Source organism: Phalangium opilio, unplaced genomic scaffold (assembly GCF_054372755.1).
Source record: "Phalangium opilio isolate 3A_F unplaced genomic scaffold, DU_Popi_V2 ptg000094l_1, whole genome shotgun sequence".
Classification (NCBI taxonomy): Eukaryota; Metazoa; Arthropoda; class Arachnida; order Opiliones; family Phalangiidae; genus Phalangium; species Phalangium opilio.
In genome coordinates this window covers 764653-790524 of record NW_028324199.1, presented here as the reverse complement: position 1 = coordinate 790524, position 25872 = coordinate 764653, and the positions used below count along the sequence as shown (strand labels likewise).

The 25872-nt window shown below is 41.4% G+C and overlaps 2 protein-coding genes across 2 annotated transcripts; both read right to left on the bottom strand.

The window, feature by feature from the left end:
* Positions 1 to 1925: 1925 nt before the first annotated feature.
* Positions 1926 to 2693, bottom strand: LOC149637829 (uncharacterized). Its single transcript, XM_089850739.1, has one exon. It carries the CDS (start codon positions 2691 to 2693, stop codon positions 1926 to 1928), a length of 768 nt encoding a protein of 255 aa, XP_089706865.1.
* Positions 2694 to 2696: 3 nt separating this feature from the next.
* Positions 2697 to 6869, bottom strand: LOC149637828 (uncharacterized). The gene has a single exon (XM_089850738.1). It carries the CDS (start codon positions 6867 to 6869, stop codon positions 2697 to 2699), a length of 4173 nt encoding a protein of 1390 aa, XP_089706864.1.
* Between the last annotated feature and the right edge of the window lie 19003 nt (positions 6870 to 25872).

Sequence of the window (25872 nt, the reverse complement as noted above, 5' to 3'; positions counted from 1 at the left end):
ACCACCCCCTTTTTGTTTAACCGAGGTGTAAAGAAGCACCGGCCCGTAAAATAGTAGACAGACTCAGTTTCATTTTCGAAGAGTAAGATCAATCGCTAATTAACCGTGGACCAGGCTTGGGTTAGTTTTGTATTCGGATTATAAAATTGTTTGAACAATAACGCGACATCCAATTGGAAATCATAAATTTGTTGAAGTGAGTCTTAATAAAGATCTAATTCGTGTCAAGATGAATCGAAGGTTTTATTATTATTGTTGTTGAGGAGGGTACGCGCCCTAGCACCGATGCCAAAAGCATATTGTGCATCCTCATATTCAGGCCTAGAATAGGCCCGTAGCTGCAGCGTAGCGAAGAATTCGCTCCACAGTAATAGAGGAGACCCTCGAGGGTTCCAAAGTATGTGAATCAAAATATTCTAGTCTAAGCGAGGCGAAGCAGTCGCACTCGCAAAGTACGTGAGCGGATGTTTCTTCCTTCTCCTGACACGACCTACAGAGATGGTCGTCGGCAAAACCCATCAGATTGAGGTGCCTATTAAGCCGACAGTGCCCGGTCAAAAGACCGGTGGCCAGCCTAATATCCCATCTTCTGAGCGAAATTAGGTCACTGGCACGAGACCTGCAGGGACCATTGACAAACAGTTTTGTCTGTCTCTGGCCCTCCATGTTATGCCAGAGCTGGTTTTGTATGACAGTCAACCTGTCATGCAGGCACCGTTTGACGTGCCTGTAGGGGATGGGGACGGCCGGCTCCGGCCCCAAGAGCTTGGCCTCCGCACCCCTTTTCGCAAATCCATCGGCTTGCTCATTGCCATGATATCCGCTATGCCCTGGCACCCAGTACAACAGAACCCTGTTGCAGGATGCCAGTCGCGCTAGCAGATCAAGGCAGCTCCGCACCAGTTGAGAGGTAATCTGACACTGGTTCAGCGCGTTCAGAGCGGCCTGACTGTCAGAATAAATTCTCACAGTCCGTCCGGTATACCCTTTGTTAATGCAGTAATCTGCGCAATAACAGATCGCGGCAATTTCCGCCTGGAACACACTTGTGGGGAAGGTTTACCGTGAGCTATAGGGGAGAGCTAATTTTTCGCTATAAATGTTGCCGACTGAAAAAACAACATTTATTAAGTTTTATTCGGTTTAAGGGCCGAGTTGAATTAGTCCAAAAACTGCACCAAAGTAACAAAAAACAGTTCTTTAATGATAATCGTTTAGTAAAATTACTCCATACGCGCACTGCTAGAGTAGCAAAAAATTCTCGTGTATACGCGTACGAGTTCTTAGTGCGAAGTGAAGAAAATTTGTTGCCAATGCCCCCTCTCTCTCTCTTGGTTTCTTTAAGCCTTTCACCTTTTATTTGTTCGTAAAAACCCTCTTAGTCATGTTGGTCGAGAGAGAGAGAGAGGCTACCGCGCTAGGAATGGAAAGTCCCCGTCTTTGGTGGTCCTCTTTTCTCGTCGCTCGAGATTCGCTTGAATCATGGAAAATTTTGTACCACCAAAGACGTGCTTCCAAAAGTTCACAATCTCAATAAGTAAATACAGAAAAATACAGAATACAAAATAAAAGTAATAGTAATATAAAAATACAGAAATTCAGTTCACGACTGATTTACTTTTTAACACACTCCCGCACCTTGACGGAAGGTCAAGATTTAAATGCAAATTAATTTAATAACACTCTAGGTGATATAGTAGTTGTACGGGGCGGCGTATTGTGTTCCCATTAGGCAATCTTAGTAAACATGACCTAACTATCCCGTCCCTGCCTTTTACTGCTTCGCTAATTCTACCTATTGTCCACATAAGCCTAGGCATTTTGGCTTCCTCTATCATTACTATGTCTCCCACTTCTAGTTCTTTAGTGGGCTGACATTTGGTTCGATGATGGGCAGATCGTAATTCCAATAAATAATCCCGTTTTCATCGAATCCAAAATCTCTCCATTAAGGTTTGGCGATATTGCCATCTTTTAGTTAAATCTAATCTAGATACCCTTTGTGGTTCGTTTCGTGGAAAAACTCTAGAAGGTAGAACGGTCAAACGACGACCGACTAAAAAGTGAGCTGGAGTGAGGGGGATTGGCTCAGAAGTTTCCTCATACATGTAAGTAATTGGGCGCGAATTGATTGTGGCTTCTATTTCCGATAGGACGGTTCCTATTTCTTCCAAGGTTAGTCGAGCTAACCCAATTACTTTTCTGAGGCCAACCTTAACGCTGCCAACCAGGCGCTCCCAGAAGCCGCCCCACCAGGCGGCTCGGTCAGCAATGTATTTCCACGTGACCCAACGCGTGCTAAAATAGTCCGCGACTTCCGGATGTTTTAAATTTTTCCATAGTATGGCAAGATCCGCGTCGGCACGCTTAAAAGTCTTCGCATTGTCACTGTACATGGTTTTGACCATACCACGTCGCGCCACGAAGCGACGAAAGGCGAGAAGAAAACATTCCACGGTCAAGTCCGATACCACCTCAAGGTGGACCGCGCGCGTGACGGCACATGTAAATAGAGCCACGTAACATTTGTTTTCTTCTCTGTCATATAATGGGCCGCAGAAGTCCAGGCCACAGACTTCAAATGTTGGAGCTGGTGTTGTCCTTGTTGGGGGAAGAGGACCCATGACTGCTGCGCTTGGTTTCGCTCGAAAGATCTTGCATCGCGTACACGTGTTAAGTTCCTTTTTTACCATTTCTCAAGCTCTTGGGATCCAAAATTGTTCCCTTATTCCTCCCAGTGTATCGCTTACACCGACGTGGTTTAATCGCTCATGGTGGTTTAACGCTATTAATTTGGCTAAGTGGTGTTTTGCAGAAAGTACCCAAGGATGTAGCTCTCTATAAGTAAAATTTTCACTGCTAAGTCGGCTGCCCACTGAAATTAGTCGATCCTTATCCAAAAAAGGGTTGAGCGTCACTAAGGACGAGTTTTTGTCGATTGGAGTGCCCTCTTTAAGCGACTTCAATTCCGAGGGGTAGCTTTCTTCTTGCGCCTGAGAAACCCAATACTTTTCTGCGTTTGTTATCTCTTCTGATGTAAGCGGTCCACTGACCTTTGTCTTCGCCTTGGCGTTTTCTATAAATCGCTTAATCCACTCCGTTACTCGGTAAACTCGAATTAGTTTACTTTGGTTTTCTAGACTGAAAATTGGTTTTCTTGGCAACTCGCTTGAACTTATGATTTGAACCACCGCTAGGCCTTTGGATCGTAGCTCCTCACTAACTGCTTCTTCATTTAAGTCTTGGATTTCGTGGTTGCTAATTAGACATTCTGGCTCTCTCAGAAATTCAGGTCCATTTAACCAAAGGGGATTTGTTGCTAAGTCAGCTAATTTTTGGCCACGAGTAGGTAAGTCAGCAGGATTATTTTTGCCAGGGCAGTGTTTCCAATTAAGGGGGTCGCTTATAGCCTGAATTTCTCGCACCCGATTTTCTACAAACGGTTTCCACTGACTAGGCGATCCACGCACCCAGTGTAAGGTAATCATGGAATCTGTCCAAATTGTGACCTTCGATGGTTTCGTGTCTAATTGCCCTTGTCGACGATTGGTAAGTTTTGCACCTATGACTGCACCCATAAGCTCTAGACGAGGAAGCGTAAGTTTCTTTAAGGGCGCTACCCTTGCCTTTGATGCAACGAGAGTGGCGCAATAATTTCCGCTGAGGTCTTTGTAGCGCAAATAGACAACCGCAGCGTAAGCCTTTTCGCTGGCGTCTACGAAACAGTGGAGTTCGGTTGGGTTTGACATTTTCTCTGGAGCCTTTGGGAGGTAAAACCTTGGTACTTGTACGTAGCGAATGTTAGGCAACTCTTCACACCACGTTTGAAATTTCTCTGCTATATCTTCTGGTAATTTCTCATCCCATAGTAGGCCTTTTTGCCATAGTGCCTGCATAAGAATTTTTGCCCTTATAGTGAACGGCGTTAAAAACCCGAGGGGGTCGAAAATTCTGGCTACTGCCTTCAGGACGAATCGCTTAGTGCTGTCATTGGTTGTTAGGAATTGTAGAAGGGCGCTAACGTCAAAAATAAGATTATCATTTTCTTCGTTCCAGGAAAGCCCTAAAACCTTAACAGCTTGAGTTTTAGTCAGCGAGTCATTTTTCGTTTCCGGTTCTTGCTGAATTCCTAAAAGCGCTTTAAGTTCTTTAGAGTTTCTCCTCCATTTGCGAAGGTTCATTCCCGCGTCATTCATAATTTTTGCCGAGTCGATGGCTAGAGCGTAGGCTTCTTGGTAGTTTTTTCCGCCGGTAAACAAATCGTCTACGTAAAAGTCTCTCGCGAGGGTCTTGCTCGCTGCTGGATTAGAATCTTGGTATTGTTTCACGTGGTGCTTGATGGTAGCTGACAGTAAAAAGGGACTAGCGGTAACACCAAAGGGTACCCTAGTTAAGCGGTACGTCGTCAGCTCTTTATCGCTTTCAGATTCTAGGTTCTTGACCCATAAGAAACGTAAGGCATCGCGGTCTTCCGGTTTGATACAAATTTGATGGAATGCCTTCTCAATGTCTCCGCTTAAAGCTACTCGATGTTCGCGAAATCTAATTAGTATATCAAAGAGGTCTGGTATCAAGCTCAGTCCCGATTCCATACAATCGTTTAGTGATGGTACGCCGCTCGCGTGAGAAGACGCGTCCAAGACGACGCGAGTCTTTGTGGTGTCTTTATCTTCCCTGATGACTGCTTGGTGAGGGATATAATAGACAACACGATTTGGGTCTGAAACGATGGCTTCTTCGGGTGGTACCTCTTCAACGATTCCCGTTTTTATTTGTTCGACTATGACGTCATTGTAGTTTTTGAATAGCTTTGGGTTTGCTCTTAGCCTTCGTAATAGATTTTCGGTTCTTTTTCGCGCTATTACATAGTTGTCGCCCAACTGGTCTTTGTTGCTCTTCCAAGGGAAGACCACCTGGTATCGCCCTTGATCAAAAGATATCGTCTGCTCAAACTGTTTCAAGGTTTCGTGGTTCTCTAAATTATTGGCGTCTCCAGTCTCAATAATTCCCATGGCATCTAACTCCCACAAGGATCGAATCTGGTTTGATAGGGATTCTTCAGATTCGGAAGGGATATGCTCTAGTATGTCCCTTGTTATGGTAACTTGGTTTACGCCTATGGTCGAGGCTATTTCCTCAGACATCGTAGTGACTCCGGTGGGCCCTTGCACCACCCATCCGAATTTCGTATCCAGGGCTACTAGGGCTTTTCCTAGTCTCTCCGTCTTTCCGCTTGCAATTTCCCAAAAATGGTCGGACCCGATTAGAATTTCTATAGGATTTCCCTCTTGATTTCCATCTCCGTTAGGATAGTCAGCTACTTCTAATCCGCGTGTCTCCATTTTGCCAATTAAGTCTTCACTAGGTACTGAGAATACGGCTCCACAAATGGATTTCGCCTCAAACGCTCGAATTACGGTAGCTCTGGATGGATCGCTTTCGTGTTGAACCTTAAGTTCAACTATTTTTCGGGTCGTTCTAACAGGGGCTTCCCCTTCAAACTTGCGTACATTGATGGGCTGCTCTCCTATGACCTTCAGATTGAGTTTTTGGGAGAGAGATTGCGTAACGAAACTGGCTTGACTGCCTCCGTCAAAAAATATTCTAGTCTTTTGGAAGTCTCCTGTTGGACCAATCGCTTTGGCTCGCGCTGTTTGAAGAAGGATTTCTTCCTTAGGATGAGTTTTAGCTATAGATGTCGCTACGACTGCCGCGGCTGAAATTTGTCGCGCTCCCGAATCCGATGTAGCACCGTTATTTTGCGGATGTCCGGTAGGGGACTGACGCGGCTGGACGTTTTGGTGGGGGGCGGTGTTTGTATCACCTTCACATAGGGCTGGATTATGCTTTCTCCCGCACGAACCACAATTTCGATATCTATAATGGCACCTTGATGCCTTGTGCCGCCCACGCATACAAATAAAACAAAGTCTTTTGTCCGAAACTCTCTTTCTACGTTTAACTATAGACAAGGTACAATTTATTGGGTTGTGGTCAGAGTTATCGCAAATTGGGCATAAATTATTTCCCTGGTATGTAGTATTGTTTTGCTCATTAAGGCCAATATGTAAGGCAGCGACGGTGGGAATACTTCGCTTCACTGCAAAGTTTGTATGTCTAGATTGAAAGCTCGGTTTTTCTACTGGTTTTTTATGCTCTTTGGATTTGTCTATTCTCTTAACCGCATTAACCCGCTCCAAACATACAATTTCTCTCTTTATGAATTGCAATAGCTCCTCCACTTCCCATTCACTCTCTTCGTCCTCTCTATTTCTGCTAAATTCTAACACCATTTCTGGAGGTAGTAAACCACCCAGAATATGGACTAAAAATGAACCGTAATGTTCTTGGGGAACGTTTAACCCCTCTATGCTTCTCACTTGAACTTCGCATGTGTCGTACAGTTTTTTAAGTCCATTTATATCGTTCGCACTAGAAACTGCCGGCATATTTAATAGATTGCTTTTGTTTTCACTTATGATTACGGATTTTTTGCCGTACCGATTTTTCAAAAGTTTAATAGCCGCGAAATAGTTCGCTTCAGTTAATGTGTACCCTTTTATAGAAACCGCGGCTTCACCCTCCACTAAACCCCTAAGATATGTAAACTTATCTGAGATTCCTAGGCGTTCGTTGTTGTGGATGGAAGCTTCATATTGTCCCCAGAAGCATTGCCATTTGGACAAGTCCCCGTTGAATTTTGGAATTTCCAACTTGGGAAGGCGCACTGATAAGCTTCTTTCTTCGCTTTGGGCACTTGGAGGTCTTAAAGGTGACTGGTAGGGATGTGTAGTTCCAGGATGTGGTTGATTTTCTTTGCCTATGAATCTCTTGGCCCGGTTACGGGATATGACCAACCTTTCCGCCATCACGATCGCTTACTGTAGCTCCTGCTCCAATCGTTCCTCCGTCTCTGTATCCTCCATTATAGTCTGTATTTGTTCGTCGAGAGCCTTTAATTCTGGCTCTTTTGAGTCCAACAAAGCAATCGCTTGCTCGAAAGCTTCGACCTTTGGGTGTTCATTTTTCATTTCCGCCTCGACCGTGTTAATCACTGATTGCACTTATACGCGTAAGACCTTTCGCGTTCTCATTAGTCTTTTAAGTTCGTTCGCCGATTCCGCCATTTTGACTTCGTTTTAGTCCTTACGATACTATCACTTAAAGTTAATGGTAGTTTTAAAGTTCACACTCGCCTTACTTCCCGGGTTTCGGCACCATAATGTGGGGAAGGTTTACCGTGAGCTATAGGGGAGAGCAAATTTTTCGCTATAAATGTTGCCGACTGAAAAAACAACATTTATTAAGTTTTATTCGGTTTAAGGGCCGAGTTGAATTAGTCCAAAAACTGCACCAAAGTAACAAAAAACAGTTCTTTAATGATAATCGTTTAGTAAAATTACTCCATACGCGCACTGCTAGAGTAGCAAAAAATTCTCGTGTATACGCGTACGAGTTCTTAGTGCGAAGTGAAGAAAATTTGTCGCCAATGCCCCCTCTCTCTCTCTTGGTTTCTTTAAGCCTTTCACCTTTTATTTGTTCGTAAAAACCCTCTTAGTCATGTTGGTCGAGAGAGAGAGAGGCTACCGCGCTAGGAATGGAAAGTCCCCGTCTTTGGTGGTCCTCTTTTCTCGTCGCTCGAGATTCGCTTGAATCATGGAAAATTTTGTACCACCAAAGACGTGCTTCCAAAAGTTCAAATAGTAATATAAAAATACAGAAATTCAGTTCACGACTGATTTACTTTTTAACAACACTAGCGAAGGTACCCAGGCAAGCAAAAAAGCCGACCCTTGTGGTTTGGCAGTAATAGCCGGCGCCAGCGCCGGAATCAGTCTTGGAACCATCGGTGAGCCAAATAGTTTCACCCCCAGTGCCAAGAGGCAGCAGGTTAGTCCACTCTACCCGACTGGGAAAGTGGATGCTGAAAGGCTTAGTGAAATCAAAACTGGTAACGGTTTTGTCAGAGCAAGTCGTAAGCGACGGCTCAAGTGCGGCGTACTCCCGAAAGAGCTTCGTATGGCTGTAATCCCAAAGTCTTGGAACCCAGCAGCCACTAATGTTGAGCCTGTAGGCTCCCATGACAGCCTCCTCCTCAATGAAGAGATGAAGAGGAAGCATGTCAAGGAGCACCTCCAGGGAAGCAGTTGGGGTCGATCTCATGGCCCCCGTAACACCAATGCAGGCAAGCCTTTGAAGCTTGCGCAGGGCAGCCTGCACCGTCTTAAGCCGAACCCTTGTCCACCAGACAAGTGCCCCGTAAGATAGTATGGGTCTGATGATCCCAGTATAGAGCCAGTGTACAGCCTTGGGGTTGAGGCCCCAAGTCTGGCCGACAGAGCTCCTGGTCCTCCAGAAGAGCATCTTGGCCTTCTTAATACACCGATCAAGATGCGGCTTCCATGTGAGTCTGCAATCAAAGGTCACCCCCAGGTATTTCACCTCGGAGGACTTTGTCAGGACCTGGCCAAAGAAAGAGATATCATTGAACAGATCCTTAGTATTCTTCCTCGTAAAAGGAACAAGGACAGTTTTATCAGGATTAACGGTGAGGTTAACCGCCTGACACCATTGCTCCAAGCTAGAGAGAGCAGATCTCATAAGAGCGGTAACAGTATCCGGGAACGTCCCGGTAAAGACTATCGCTACATCGTCCGCATACCCGAAGCAGCTACAGCCCCCAGCACCCCCGAGCCTCCCCAAGAGTTCGTCCACCACCAGGCACCACAACAGGGGGGAGAGCACTCCACCCTGAGGGCAGCCCCTGCTGGTAGTCACCCCTAGAGAGTCCCCAAGGAGGGACGCCGACACCTCGCGGTCGGTAAGCATGGACTTGATCCAGCGGCCAAGAGTGTCGCTGATGCCAAATCTCTTGACAGCTTCAGTAATAACCGAACTAGAGACCATGTCAAAGGCCCCCTCAATATCGAGGAAGACGGCTAGTGAAATTTCCTGAAACTCGAATGCCCTATCCAGGCAATTCGTAAGGCCGTGAAGGACCGTCTCAGTGGATTTGCCTTTTTGGTAGGCAAATTGTGAAGAAGAGAGAGGAGTTACCGAAAGTACCTCGTCTCTAATGTACCTGTCCACCAGCTTCTCCAGAATTTTGAGGAAGAAGGAGGTCAGGCATATGGGCCTAAATGCCTTCGCCTCGAGATAGGAAGCCTTCCTGGGCTTGGGAATAAAGATGACCCTAGAGCGTTTCCAGTGACGAGGTATGTGACCGAGAGCAATGCAGAGTCTGTAGATCTTGCAAAGCGGAGAGGCGATGTGGTCTAAGCCCTCCTGCAAAAGCAGAGGGAAGACCCCATCGGGTACCGGAGACTTGTAGGGCTCAAAACAGTTGACAGCCCACCGAAGCTTGGGAATCGTGACAACCTGTCTGGCTACAAGCCAGTCTTCCCTCTTAGCCCTGTGCAGGACAGGGTAGAGAGAGTCGGGGTTTGTTGGATTGATTAAAGTAGAGTCAGGAAAATGGACCTCCAGCATGTGCTTGAGAGTCTCAGCCCCAGACTTAGTGTACACACCCTCCTGCAGCTTAATAGTATGTGTGTTGACGTGCGCTAGGATCTTCATGACCCTAGCCGTTGCAGGGACATTGGAGACTTGCTCACAGAAGGTCCGCCAGGAGTCCTTCTTAGCAGCTCTAATGGCCCTGTTGTAGGTGTTAAGGGACTGCCTGTATCCAGCCCAGTCACCCGTGCGCTTGGCTTGTTAAATAGCCTGCGCGTGCATTTACGAAGCCGGCTGAGATCCGCGTTCCACCAAGGGACAAGCCTCGAGCGGTTAACGGTCTTAAGTGGGCAGTTCCGGTGGAATGACTCCATAATGGAGCACTGTAAGTCACCAGCATCCCTATCAAGATCCTTAGGTGAAGTAAGTTTAGGAGTGTGACCCCCTCCGTAGCGTAGGATTAGGTCTTCCCTATAGCCGGCCCAATTGGTCCGTTTTGGATTGCGTATCTCCGTCCCCGCCGGGACAGAGGTAGTCGCGACAGTAAAGCAGATGTGCCTGTGATCCGACAGAGAAGGCTCATTAGACACATGCCAGTTAGACACGGAAGACACAAGGTTTTCCGTGGCTAGCGTGAGGTCAATGACCTCCCTTCTATTAGAAGTAACAAAAGTAGGTTCATTGTTTTGAGTAAGAATATGGAGTTTACAACCAACTAAATATTCTAGTAAATCATCACCTCTCCTGTTGCAGTCAGAACTGCCCCATGTGATGTGATGAGCATTGGCGTCACAGCCAATGATTAAAATGTCCCCTCTCTTTTCACATTGATTGACCAAATTGATCACCTCAATTGTCGGGAGAGAGTCCGCTTCGTGGGCAAAGTATGCAGAGGCAGCCGTGATAGTCAACTTGGCATGCCCAGTGGCATGCTTCACGGCCGCCGTGTCCTGGGACGTGTACAGCGGTAGAGAGATACAGCAAAGATCCCTCCGAACCGGAATACACGCCCTAGGTCCAGCAGGAGTTTGGTCATAAAATAGTGACCCTGCCGCGTCAAGACCGAGGATTTTGCCATGGCAAATCCTCGGTTCTTGTATGAGGGCCAGATCAAGACCCTCTATAGCGAACCTCCTGCAGAGTACCGCAGAGGCCGCCTTACTATGGTGCAGATTGATTTGAATTGCACGTAGCGTCCCCCATGGTCCTTAAGAGAGGGGTTCAGAAGGGACCTAGCTACACCTCATCGGTCCCGAGAGGGCTAGTGGCACCTCCCCCTCCCCGACAGGCAAGTTCCCAGTCCCTAGATTTCCCCTCACCAGGACCACTAGAACGCACATCGGCTGGATCCCGAAGGGTCCCATCCGATTCTTCCAGTAGGGTGGACTCATCCATGGAAGAACAAGCTTCCGAATGAGCTACCCCTTCCCCCTCTGTGCCTAGAGCGACACCAGCGAGCTCCACAGCGAGATTCCCCCATCTCGCTAGTCCCACCCCCTGCCGTAGACTCGGCTACAGTGGTTTTGGTGGTTTCCGTGTTCTGAAGGAGTTTGAAGGAACCCTTGTCCACTCCAGTAAAGCCCACGAAACCAGCTTTCTTAATGGCTTCCAATGAGGAGCCATCAATGAGCAGTACCCAGTACCGTACGGCCCTCTCCACGTACGTCCGGATACATTTCCAACGTTCAGTGGCAAGACCTGCATTAAGGGCCTTTAGGCGCTGAAACAGCACCGCCGGCTCTTTGGTGATCTGGTCCTTGGTGCGATACATTACCTTATACGGCTTAGGGAGTTCGCTAGCTCTCATTACTGAGAGCACCGCGTCCCCCACCACCGAGTAGGCTAAATTGTCCTTCAACCATTGCCCAGTGAATGAATCCTCACAGGAGTATACTAGGGCCCCGGTCGTCAGGCTAAAGTTCGCAAGGCACGGTAGAGGGCTCCCCGAAGGTATCCCATCCAGCGCCCCTAGAATCACCTTCTGAATTAGGCCCACGTCTTCCTCCGTGATGACCGCCGTCGGATAGCCTTTTTTGACAATGGCCATCTTTTCTGAGCTGGTGGCGTCACTATAGGACTTAGCCTTTTTCGACGCCGCCTGCGAGATACTGGGTGAGGAAGTCGAATCCTCCGCTCTGGGCCTCTTCATTGGGTTGTCACGAACCGCCGCACCCCCAGCGGGGGTGGAGACCGTTTCAGACCTCGATTTGACCTTTTGCCGAGCAATCTGTCGTTTGAGACGACGACGCACGGTACGTTTCGAGGGCTTGCCAGACACACGCACCGATGAATCGGCACGAGTATCGCTGGTTACAAGCCCTTGTAAAGTGGTATCAGTGAGGGTTCTGCCCTGAGCAGACCCCTTCACCGTAGGTTTGTTTGGTTTAGTTTTAGGTAAGTGTTTAAAATCCATAAGAATCCCACGAGTAAGGGGGTAAGTAGGAGGACACCACCCGGTAGTCCCCCACCCGGGTGGAAGGCTAAATACAACGGGGTGTCGCCTGGTGCCCCGAGGGGATGGTTAGCGATACCGTAGTTTTACTTCCCCAGTACCACGCAGCCCTCGGCACGATACCTCAACACCTTGGCTTGGGAAGGACGCGTATCCGCTTAGCCCACACAACGTAGTGGTTACCAGCTCTCACCACCGAGGAGGTGTGATACATCGCATTGTTGAGGACCCAAGCTAGCGTGTGTAAAGTTAAGAACGCGAGCAGGAAGCCAAAGCAATGGGGGAAAGAGAAAACACTCCATCTAGTTTGCGTCCCCAACTTCGAGAGCCAAAAAAAAAGGTATGTCTCGTCCTTATTTTAATTCCCAAAGCGTTGAACGGTTGACGGAATAGGCCTATGTCACCTCGGATCCCTGAATCAAGTCCTTCATAATTATCTATAACAAACCTCCCCTTCCCCCCTAAGACTCACCCCCGCGGGGGCGTTAACCCCGCGCGCGCCGCGAGTTCCTTCCCCCATTTTAACTCCGCGCGCGGCGCTAGTTTCGTACTATTCAATTCCAGGAAAAATTCTATTGTTAAATTCTTACTATCTACGTAGGTGATTAATGCTTTTTGCATATATTCTATAGACCCATACTTATAGAGAGTATCACAGACTTATGGTGATAACATATAGCGTATGAATACAGTTGTATTGTTATAGTGAAATTGATTCTAAATAAAAGGAATAGGGTAATAGAATTTAAGCTTAGCAATAACAATGGAATCAAAATTAAGCCGAGTATATTACGATTATGAAAACCCTCTTAGTTACGGAAGCACAAATAAATTGAAACAAGGAGTAAAAAGTATTTCAAATAAAAAAATTGAGACTTGGCTTCAGTCTCAACCTACATACACTATTCATAAACCAAGGAGAATATACTTCCCTCGAAATCAAACTTATGCTACCACAGCTGATGAAGTATTTCAATGCGATCTAATTGATCTACGACGCATCAAAAAGCATAACAAAGGGTTTCAATACATTTTGACTATAATAGACGTATTCTCAAAATATGCCTGGAGTTTTCCTTTAAAGAATAAAACTAGTAGAGAAGTTTTAAGTGCATTTCAGAAAGCGATCAAAGAGAGAAAGCCTTTGCGTATTAATGTTGACCAAGGCAGTGAATTTCTATCAAAATTGTTTAAAGAATATTTGAAGAAAGAGGGTATTCAACTCTATACAAGTGTTGGAAGGATAAAGTGCGGTGTTATTGAAAGATTTAACAGAACTTTAAAGGATAAAATATTCAAACTATTTACAAGAACCATAAAATATAATTATATTGGTAGTTTGCCAAAAATCATGAAGGCCTATAACTCTAGTACGCATTCAAGTATTGGTTTCGCTCCAAAAGATGTTAATATCGAAAATGAACATTTAGTATGGCAGCGTTTGTATGGCCATCAAAAACCTGCTAAACCCCCAATGTTAAAGATTGGTGATTTTGTCAGACTGTCAAAGAGAAAACCTCTTTTCGAAAAGGGTTATAAAGGTTATTGGACGAGGGAAATATTTACCGTATCAAAAGTTCTTTACAGAAATCCAGTTTGTTACGTAGTTAAAGATTACAACGACGAAGAAATAAGAGGTGCCTTTTACGAATGCGAACTTCAAAAAGTGGTCTACTGATATATGTCTATTGGCAAATAAATAAATGTTCATTTTAATCTAGTTAACCATGTCGAACGATTCATTTTATGTTACACTCGTAAGTTCGGCTTCTATGAATGTCTTTCCGGATAACACGCAATCTCATTTTAAAGTTCAGTTACCAGCTCCTTTAAACTTAGTTGGTAATTGGCATGTGGGGCTTGCCGAAGCATTTTACCCCAGGCTTAGGATAATGTATCCGGCGAGTATTTATTTTTCAATGCTGGAGTACATGACTATACTGAAAACAGCTGGGACCAGTATAAGATACAACTTGTCGCGGGAAACTTGCGTGGAGACGAATACGATGTTTATAAGAGTTTAATTAAATCTATTAATAATGCCATACCCCCGAAATACGACGGTCGGTTTATATGTTTATCACCTACAGTGATGACAATGAGAAGGCTTTTTGCGCTCTGAGAGCTAAAAATGGATATGAAGTTCAAATACCGGAAGAAATGGGGAAAATCTTAGGCTTACCCTTCATGGATTGGATCAAAGAGAGATACACTTTTCCCGAAGAACTGATTAAAAGAAAGAAAGACGATCCTTTAGAACTAAATAGTTCCAATATTTTTTTCCATATAAGAAAAAGAAAAGGCCCAACGAATCCAAGGGAAATTACTCTGCAAATTCAACCCGGCCAGTATAACCATATTGAAAATGTTATTGAAGCAATGCGCCACGCAATTCCTCGAGAACACAGTAGTAATTTTGTAATTAAGCTTAATCCCGACGGAAAAGTAAACGTAAAATGTGAAAATAACTATTATTTGTGTTTTAACGAAAATCGGTCTGGTCTAGGTAGACTATTAGGGTTTCATATGGACCAAATGGATAGACCCCTTATGGATGGAACTGGAAAAAGTGTAGCCGATATAGACAAGGGTACGGCTAGTTTGTATATTTAAACAAATTTAATTCTACCACAAGTGGTTGGTGACGTTTATGCCCCTCTTCTGAGGGTTATACCAATAATGAATGATAAATCTTCTAGCTTAGCTGTACATAGGTTTCAAAACATTGATTATTACCCTTTAAGATGTCCATCATTTGAAATGATCGAAATTGATATGAGGACAGATTTCGGAGAAAATTTTATGTTTAAATTAAACAAGTCCGTCATAAAACTTCATTTCATTTTCAAGCATGTCACGAAGTAACATATATCTAAACTACTACTTAAGCCAAACCGGAAATGGTCTTAATCACTTCCGGGGGCCTGTATTTCAAAGAGGAAACGGCGTTGGAAGTATCTTCAAAAGTTTAATTAGATATATTACACCGATATTTCGACCAGCAGGTAAAGTGTTAGGTAGGGAAGCTCTCAGAACGGGGTCGAGAATAGCAGGGGATCTCGTAGCAGGAAGAAACCTAAGAGAATCATTGAAATCAAATTTGAGCGAAGCAGGATCAAATTTACTACAAAAGGCTAGCCAACATTTGGCTCAAAAACAAACGGGCCAAGGACTTCGCAGAAAGCTGAAGCCTAAAAAGCGATCAAAAAAGAGAAAAAGAACGAAAACCGATTTTCTCGATTAAAAATAACAATGGTTGAAGGAATGATGTCTGAACTGGATTTGTTCGTGCAGCCACCAACAAATTACAACATAGAAAAGAGTGATTATGCTATGTATAAAGCTTTGGCTTCGCTTTCTGATGATGGACCAATTGAATTTTTTATCCCGGGATCTAATGACGTCTTTATGGATTTGTCTAAAACCTTATTGCAACCCCAGTAACACGAGTGTTCCGCGTTCGAGTCGGTTCGAGGTAGATTCGTCGGTTTATGGTCTAGTCGGTAGTTACGACTAAAATCCGACTCTTATCCAACTTCAGTTGCCAACTCCGCTTTGCAGTCGGCCGTGAGAACAATAAAATAGAGTTGGCTGATAGTTGTATTTTAAGTCGGTTAATGTAATGAAGGGTTAGGTCGGCTGCTCGACTCCTTACCAACTATCACGCGTTTCTATCAAATAAAAGATAACAATATGGGTCTAGAGATCGACATATCCGACGGCCTACCGATCACACTGAAAATTTCAGATTTGGTTGTAATGAAGCTTCTTCCGCGTTTCAGTCGGTTCGAGGTACATTCTTCGCTTTATGGCCTAGTCAGCACTTACGACTTAAGACCGCCTCTTATCCAACTTCAGATACCAGCTCCGCTTTGAAGTCGGCCGTGAGAACAAACAAATAGAGTTGGCTGATAGTTACATTTTATGTCGGTTGGTGTAAGAAAGGATTAGGTCGGCTGCTCAACTCCTTACCAACTAACATTGGTTTTTATCAAAATAACAAGGGACGAGGGATCGGCATATCCGACTACCTACCGATCATACTAAAGATTTCAGATTAAGTTATTTTAAGCATAAGAAAATAATATATAGCTCCCTATAAGTATGAAACTCTCCATTTAAGCCATGTAAACAGCATTTTCTTCCATTGCAATTTGTAAAAAGTTTCTAATGCCACCTATTAAGAGCTTTTGGCGTTAAAAAGTTGAAATATTTGTTTAGAAAATTTTCAAATTTTATATCGTAATTAAATAGTTAAAAGTCTTGAAAATATTATTATGATAATTATAACTGATTAAGTACATTGCAAAATTATCATAATAAATTAATAGATGGCGCGAGATTTTGACACTGGTACGAGGTAAGGAAAATCTTGTGTCTCTACTTGCGCGTCGATATTTCCCCGGCCCATCGTGCCTTTCGCGGGCACCTTAGGTGGCGGCGATGGTTTCGCCCCCGTTTTACTCGTAGTACCGAAACTTCTCCCACGGGGCGTAAAAGCGTAAGCGCGCCAAATTTGGGAGCAAATGCTGTAGTATGAAAATGTACTACGTTTCATACTTATAGGGAGCTATATATTATTTTCTTATGTTTTAAGACAAATCAAAGATACTTGGATTTGTATTACAAACAAAACATAAAATAAAATTTTAGAATCAACAATATAGTGTAATATGTTTATTCACCTTGACATAAATATAAATCCCTCGTTTTAAGTATCATTTTAAAGTAACTTTAAAGAAAATGTTACGGTTTACTGCCTATTTTAGCTTTCCCTTAAATTTACATAAGCCTTTAAAACAGTTTCCACGGTCAACTCATTGCTACTTCGTTTTTATCGGAGATAACTGCAGTGTACACTAACGTTAAGTGCAGTCATTCATAGCTATCTCCACTTTTCGTAAACCGCCCAAGGTGCGGAATACGGTCCAATTTGACCTCCCTTCTTTGGTTTCGGTTGAATGGAATTTCGGTCCAATGGGTGGTAATCACCAGAGATACTTCGCAAGTAAAAGATCTCTAAACCGGTCTTTAAAAAATTCTACAGCCAACCATTAACAATCCATCAAACCGACCGTAAACAATTCAAAAAGCCGACCGTAAACAATTCAAAAAGCCGACCACAAACAAATCGTAATGCCTACCATAAACAAGCCATAAAGCCTACCCTAAACAAGCCATAAAGCCGACCACAAACAAGCCATAAAGCCGACCGCAATTAGATTAATATTCCGACCATAACCCAATAACAAAGCCGACTTCTTGTTTGATAATGTAAGAGCTGGCCACGCTTACTTTTTAGAGTCGGTTAAAGTGCTGGCAAAATTTCTATCCCGACCTCATTTTGGAAATCCCGAAATTTTCCGTGCACGTTTGAAAAGGTTGGAAAACCGCCGGACCGACCCACTTTCGGGTAGGACATTTCGACTGTCAAAAGGAAAGTCTACCGACCATTTTGCGGCAGTATAGGGCAGTGTCGGTTGAATCTCGAGCCGACTCCGTTGGCCCAACGTCGATTTTGCTACTGGGGAAGTTCGAGTCAAACTAGTTAAGGAGGATGGATCTTCTTTAACTACCCAAGACAAGGACGTTGGTCCTACAAATTTATTACACGCATCTTTATTTAGTCAAGTTGACGTATTTTTTGGAGATACGCAAGTTAATACACCAACGAATGCCTACCCATATTTGGCATTTTTTGAAACACATTTAAACTATGGTACAAGTGCCAAAAAGTCCTATCTTTCTTCAAAAATGTATTACAAAGATGACCCTGTGGACGCTTGTAAAATGTTTTTACCCGCGTCAAACAACGACAAGAATGGAATGCTGAAACGAAGAGATCGGGCTGCCCTATCGAAACGCATTGATATGTTGGGTGATTTACATTTGGATGTATGTCGAATGAGTCGATTTCTCATTAATAATATTGATGTACGGTTTCGCTTCATAAAGTCAATTAATGAATTTGCAATTATATCTACAGCAGCGCTTAATCCTAAATTTAAAATTAAAATTGACGATGTTACATTATTTATAAAAAAGATTAAAATAAATAATGAGATTATGTTAGCTCAGGCGATGGTACACGAAAAGCACAATGTAATTTATCCAATTAACAGAACTGTGTTAAAATACTTTTCCATCAGTAGCGGTTCCACTGACATTATACGAGAAAATGTCTTTATGGAAAGACAACCATCACGCGTAGTTATCGGCTTAGTTAGAACAACAGCCTTTAATGGAGCCCTAGATTTGAATAGCTTTGAATTCAATCATTTTAATTTAAGCTACTTGGCACTAACAATTGGAAATCAAACATATCCCAATCCTCCGTTTACACCCCACTATGCCGTTAACGAGTATTCCAGAGAGTACCTCTCAAACTATACGGCCTTGGATTTGTTCAAAAGTAATAAAGGAAACTGTATTACCTTCGAAGAATTTAAAGAGGGTAACGCTCTGTACGCGTTCGATCTTACACCGGAAGAACAAGCGGGCGCTGAACATTTGTCAAGAAACAAACAGGGAAGCCTAAGAATATCTATGAAGTTCAAATCTCCGCTAGTCCATAACGTAACTGTAATAGTGTACGCCGAGTTCGAATCTGAAATTATTATTTCTAAAGATCGTACCGTGATTTATAACCCATCGGTATAATGAATACGGTGGAAATAATCGAAATTTTAACGTGTGAACCTGTAACAAGACCTTTTTTCCTCGGTGTATTTGCTTTCGATCAAAAACCATTACCGCCAAAGCAAGCTAAATATTGCTTTTGTCTAAATACGGAACCTTCATCGAGTCCAGGACTTCATTGGTTAGCTATATATGTAAATAATAATGTAGGGAACTTTTTTGATTCTTATGGAAATGATCCCTCTTATTATAATCTTAGCGATCTTTATGTCTACGCTAAAGAATGGTTTATAAACCCTGTACCTGTTCAATATCCATTATCTTTAACATGCGGTTTACATTGTATTTTTTATCTAGTTAATGCCTGTTACGGTTATAATCTAAACGTTATTATTCAAGATTTATATAAACCAAATGATTTAATGTATAATGAAGCTTTGGTTCTATTGTTTTTATGTAATCATTTGTTGAAACATCAAAATAAATATTGCAATCAATAAAAAAACGTTTATTTAAATTTTTCTTCCCATAGTGTAGTGGGTACAACAGTTTTTTATCTTTTCTGGTTTTACGTTTAGAATGAAGAGGCGAATATAGTTCTTGAAATTTTTTAAATTCATCTAATGATTGAGCCACGCTGTTTTTACGTAGAGTTTTTTTTCTTTTGGGTGGTGGAGACTTAGCCGCTATAGCCGTAGCCGTAAATGGCTGCCATGTCAAGGTGGACCCGCTAGGTGGTGCTTGAAAAATGGTGGAACCCTGTGCAGAAGCGGTAGGCATAATGGGGGTAGTTGCGTGTATTCCTGTTAGGCTCGGAGTAATGGGTAAAGTAGCGGTAGAAGTAGAAACCACCGGGGTAGAAGGTAGCACTGGATAAGTTGTAGGAGGTGCCGATACAGTTTTTACGGTAATGGGTTGTACTAGTTTCTTCATATTTAAATATTTTTGCAGGGTTTCCAAGTATTCTCTTAGTTTAGTTTCTGTAGACCCGGACTTTCGAACAATGTTATGCATTTCTTGATCTAGCTCAGATAATTCTTTATCCACCGGGTCCAAAATGGTATTGGCTGGCACCAAAACCATTTTCTTCATGTTAAACTTTTTATAGCTGAGATAACACTAGGGATAATACTAGCCAGTAACATTGGCCAAAAGGCTCCGCCTGATTGATTAATCATCAACTGACGCTTCTTACTTAATGGCAAAGACTTTTGAGCCAATAGCCTTATAACTCTCCTGTGACGTTTTAAATGATTTTTTAGTTTGCAGGTCAAAGGTATCCCGCCGTGTGTAATGTTAAAACAAATATTACAAAGCGTCTTTAATTGATCTTTGGTACTGTTTTTTAGAATGTGTTTTCTTTGAATTTTATTGCTTCGTTTAAGCAAAGTTAGGTAGGGGTATTTCTTACGAAGTGAGACCGGCAGCATCATTGTATTAAATAGATTAAAAATGCACCGTCACTCTTTCTTATTCGTCGATAAATACGTACATATTTATTTATCTGGAGGGAGGACATTTGTTCTAACTCGTAGACATTCATCCGTGGCTTGATGACAGTCAATCAAAATGTACGAGTGAGGCTTTTCAGTAGCAATGGCGTAGGCCTTCACTAGAAACTGACTTTTTCTAGGAAAAACTTGCCTACTTAAAAATTGTATTGGCGATGAATCCCTGGGACATTTGAATATTAAAATATAAACGCAATTTAGGCTAATCAATCTGAACTCTTTATTTTTACTAAATAAGCTCTGTGTAATTAAAATTATGCTGGTATTATAGTGGTGACTGCCCTTAATAAACATATCAGCTATTTCTTTACTATTACCACATTCTGAAGCTAAATCATCCAACACCAGGAGGTTATTTTGATTTCTATTCCAAAATTCTTCGTTATTCGGGGGTAACCCTTCCAAAAATTCTATTTCAGGGATTTCCCTTTTCAGATCATCAAATTCATTTTGGTAAATTGAATAGCAATAAACTATCCGATCTGGTTTTGGACTAATCATGCATGTTCTATATCTTAATAAATTAAAAACCCACGATGATTTACCACACATGCTAGAACCTGTGCATAACATCTGAAAGGGCGCTACAAATTTTATTCGACACGCCATGGTTAATAAATGTAATTAAAATGACACAAAGAATTCAACACTCGAATATTTTATTGCTCAGTTCGAATTGTATATATTTGAGTAACATTTTTTCCACCTTTCGAATACGATCTTTAAACCTTAGCGCATCGTAAAGGGCGTAATTACGTCTATCTACCTATTTCAAACACAGTTACATTTGGTGAAAAATGTACATTCTTTTTAGATCTACTCATCCTGAGTTGTCTCTGTTAAGTAACCATATGCAAATGTATTAAAACCCTTAACTACGCGCTTCTTAAATGTATATCCAAATGTCTTTTCCATTTTTTTATTTATTATTGTTGCCGTATATTTATCTCTACGTACATTAAAAGGAACGGCTACTCTAATTCTTTTCGACTGATTATGAATACTTTCAAATATGGAGTCAAAATTTACAATATTTTCATTTATTCGATTTTGAAGACTTAAGCTCTTTACTTTCACGATAGTTTTGTTGTCTGTAGTTTTCAGGGCGTAACTTTTTGGAGCATTGCAAACAAATTCTAAAATTGATTCCTCTCCCAGTTCGTTTACCCAACACCCCAAGTTAATACCGGTGGGGGGTATGTAGTCTCCCTCTTTTGCAACAAAGATTACGCTATCAGAACCATATAAAGTACACGCTCATTCAACTTTGCAAGTGTTTCATAAAGAGTTAATCTACTATAACATGAAACAAAGCTGGCAACATATGGGTTCCCCTTATAATATGTGGGTTGAAACTCATCCTTAAAACTATACGTTAACAAACATAGCTCTTCGTTTAGGGGCCTTAAATCTATAAGTTCTTTTGTGTCGTCTACTAAAATGCCAATTAGATCTTTATAATCATCTATTATGATAGACTTTGGTTTGTTAGTATTTAATCCAAATTTTCCCATAGTGAGTTCAAACAAATTTTTGAGATTGCTCTCATAGCAGGGTTTTTAGTTACCTCATCCATTTCGATTTTGATTCCTTCAGTCTCATAAATTGAATCTAAATATTCCCTCTTTTCTTCGAAGGTTTTAACTGAGGAGGGGAACCCCGAGTTGGCCTGCTTAATCTTTAAAAATTTATTTACGTAACCACCGAAAAGTCCGTCGCTTACACCTTTTTCATATTTGAAAGTTTCTTTATAATGATGCACTTCTGATATTTTTAAAAGTTTGTAACCCATTTCCATAGCTTTATAAATTTCTGGGGTACACCACACGCCCGAAATTGACCTTTCACCATCGCTATGACTACAAAGTTCAGTATTTTCTTCGATTACACAAGATTTACATAAAGGAAAATACAATCGCCCATTATGTCTGTAGGGTAATACAGGAATGTACAGACCATATGTGGGTAACAATGTCGCCGACATGATTCCAAAATAAGCGTCTTTCCGATAATCAAAATTGAATTGAATCACCTCAGGGAAATGCTTCGGGTAAATACCATATTTATTTTGACTAGGGTATAAAGACATAATGTCAAAATATAAAATACGTTCATTTTTACTTGGATCTGCTTTATAGTATAACTTTAGGGGTTCGCATCGTCCTCCATAAAGCGCTGATCTTGATAAGATAGGGTCACACACTTCGACTGAATTACAAAATTCCCTAAAATCTGAATTTTCAGCCATGAGTTTATCGTAATCACATTCCCACATAGTAATGATCTCAGCCCTAGGATGAAGCTCTTTAATGTATTGTATTCTATCAAGTCCTTTTTCGTAAATAACTTTATTGGTTTCCTTAACTACGCTATTCCACTCACTTCCTTTGTAACACTTTTTACACGCGTGATATAAACAGCCCATGAATTCTAAAATTATTTCCGGGTCACCACAATAACCATCAACTGCATATGGTCCAATTTTCTTTTCTCCTGATGCTGACATTACAGTTTGAATCTCGACCTTTCTTTCCTTACTTACCCATGCCATCCATTTTATGGCTTTCTTGCTCTGGTTACCTGAACCACGGAATCCAGGGTTAGAAACGACACCAAGGGTATTCTTCTGTAAGTATGTGTGAAGATACACCGAAGTACAAGCTCCCGCTATGGTTATCGCACCGCAATTCATTGGGTCTAAACCCGTTACTTTTTGAAATGGTTACGAAAACAGTCTACACCCTTCTGAAGGACTTGGACATCAGCCACGCAATATTCTTGTAACTCTAACATGGCATTATAAACGGGTTGTTTTGACTTTTCACTATACCACTTTTCAAAAGCTATGTTATCATCTTTTTTCATAAACTCTGGCTGAAAATAAGATTTATCGGGAATTTTTCCACAATAATCTAAATTGTTTTTGTTTAAAAAGATATATGGGAAAAACTGCTTGCAGGTTGAACCCAACTGAAATGTCTCCGAAAAAGCCCTTAATGGTATAGCCAGAAAGGAAAAACTACATATAAATTTTAAATTTTGGTTTTTAACAAACATTGCTAGCAGTTTTGCTCCATCGAATATAATTTCTATTTTTCCATAATTATGGATTAACCATTGTAAAATGAAAAACCCGTCATAGGCTCTCATGTTATGAGCAACAATAGTAACATTTTCAAACCTAGGTTTGGTTACTCTACGTCTTTTGTTGTCTCTTGTAAAAACAATTTTTTCATCTACTTGGGTTAGGTATTGCATAAATTTGTCTACGCAATCTAGTCCTCTAAAAATGTTATAATCGTAAACATTTTCCTCTATTTGTATAGCAGAAACTAGAAGTATTGGGGTATGAAGGGAATTATCTACTATACATTCGGTATCGAAATAACAATAAGTTGTTTCCTTATACTTTTTAGTAAGGGGTTGGACATAACAAAGCCTAGGCGGGTGTTCAATTTTACATTTTGGGCATACTTTACTACATTTGTGATTTTTTTCAATTTCCTCGCAGCAAATTTTGCATCGTTTTACTTTTTCACAAATTTTATTAGTTCTATGTATTTGGAAGCATTCGGGACCTTTAAAATACCTATTACAATCTGGACATTTCACGACGTCCAAGGATGGGCTCTCGTGGAATGTCTCAGAGTAACATCGCCAACATTTTGTGAGTTCATTATAACATTTATGATTTGAGGCCCTAAATACATTACTAAATGTTACCAAGCATTTGTTACAATAAGAAACACATCCGAACATGGCTGCTAAACTTTTAATAACATGCATATGTGTATCTACAAGCAGAAGGAAATTTTTTTTTTCAGCGTAAATTTCACCTTCATAAATTTTCTTAAAATTATTTTCAGCGCTAAACACTATAATTTGGTATTCGGGTTCTAAGATTTTTTGAAAAGCCGAAATCTGTTCTATACTAACGGGTCCTACCGGTAAGTTAGCTTCATGGTGAAGTTTTAGGGCCTCTTCCCTCTGTAGCGGTCTGTTAGGTGCCTGTATTCTATGGTATCGGTTATAGTCGAAACCAGATCTATCTTGTTTTTGTTGTTTTAAATAGGTTAAGTCCGCAACCATTTTTCCGCACACTATGCTTCGAGCTACGCAAAGATCGTCATCGTTTAAAATTGGTAAAAAAGTCCTCCTGTTTTTCATGTAATGTTCTAGTGATAACATCGATCTATTTCTGACTGATTTTCTACCCGATATTGGAATATCAGTTTATAGAAAAATTGCATCAATTCTAATATCACCGTCTAAAATGAAATTACGATTTGATTGACTAACTTGGCTTATAGCACCAAAAAGCTTATCAACTGTCAGTTCGTTCAACGCCATAAATCTTAAATTTATGGCATTTTCCAGCTGGTCACTTCTAACACAAAACCTGACTCTGTTGTAGTCTCTACCCGCGTTGATAATAGTCTCAATGATTGATTGAAATATGAGTTTCAATTTTTCATATAGTTCCGTCACACATATTTTATCAAGGTTTTTAAAGATAATTTTGTATTCGTAGGATGAACAGTTAAATTTCCTAGATCTGGCTACATTTACTTTAACTAATTCATAAAAGTTTTCTGCTCTAAAAATAGAAAGGTCTAGTGGTTCATCATCAGACATTTTACTACTTCAACGTAACCTTCTTCAAGATGCTCGATATTAGTTCTACTACTTCCGGTATATCGACGGCCTTCAAATCCAGTTGCTTCTCGCGCGCTTGGCCCCTATATTTTGTTATTAGACAACCCTTTTCTTTTATTTTCTCGATTTCCAACATCCCAGGCAAACAGGAACTTTGCGGTAACTTATTCAGAGATGCTTATTTCAAAACCTTAACTAAGTCGTCTACTATTTCAATGGGTATGCATACCCCCGATTTAAGGGGTATTCTGGGTAGAGCGTACTTTCTTATGTCTACGTATAATTTATTATTAAACTTGCATAGTTTAACTCCTATTTGTTCGGATTGACTAAACTGTAGTTGAAGAGTCTCCCAAGGGTTGCTGCTTTGAGCCTAGATAACATAAAACTATGGGGTAGTAAGAAAAAGTACCAAAAATATATATTTATATATATTACTTACCATTTTGAAGAAATTATTAATTTTAGCAGGGAGATTAAGCGAAAGCAATGAGGATATTTTGTAGTTTGCGGGGCGGTGGGTGCGGTATTTATATTGTTCTGACTTCTTAAAGGGAGTGTAAAAGGTAATTTATGTAGTTTATCATGCCTACCGCTTTTGCACGTGAAAGCAGGGGAAAATTGGCACGACATACTTAAACGAATAGAGAAATATAACTTAACAACCATACCTTTAAATAAAATTAAAATTTCTTGGAACTCAAGCCTTAGAAACAATGACGTTTTAGTTAATTCGAAGTTCTGGCATAGAAGGATTTTTCTTGGAATTATGACTCAACGCAACAATTAACTTTGAAGTCTAATGAGCCTTATATATGCTTTACTATACTTAAACTACCTTTGCCAAAAAATCTAATATCACCTCCGTCATACATTGTATAAATAGTAGTTATTGGAAAAATAGACTTATAGTTTCACACTCAATGATCACAGGTAACATTAGGTCGATTGGTAGCGTATTGGCTGCTAAATATGGAATTCGAAAGATCCTGGTTCGATTCCAGTTATCGGTAAGTAACCTTTCAATCGACCTAATGTTACTTTTGGCGAATATTTTTATCTAATTAACAGTAGGTATTTAAGGGGAAATTTAACACTTAAGGGCACATACAACATTCAGTTATTAACTTTAAAGCATCTCTTCATATATTTAAAATCAAT

Coding starts and splice junctions, on each gene's coding strand:
- LOC149637828 (XM_089850738.1), bottom strand. CDS start 6,869: ATGGCGGAAAGGTTGGTCATATCCCGTAACCGGGCCAAGAGATTCATA.
- LOC149637829 (XM_089850739.1), bottom strand. CDS start 2,693: ATGGTAAAAAAGGAACTTAACACGTGTACGCGATGCAAGATCTTTCGA.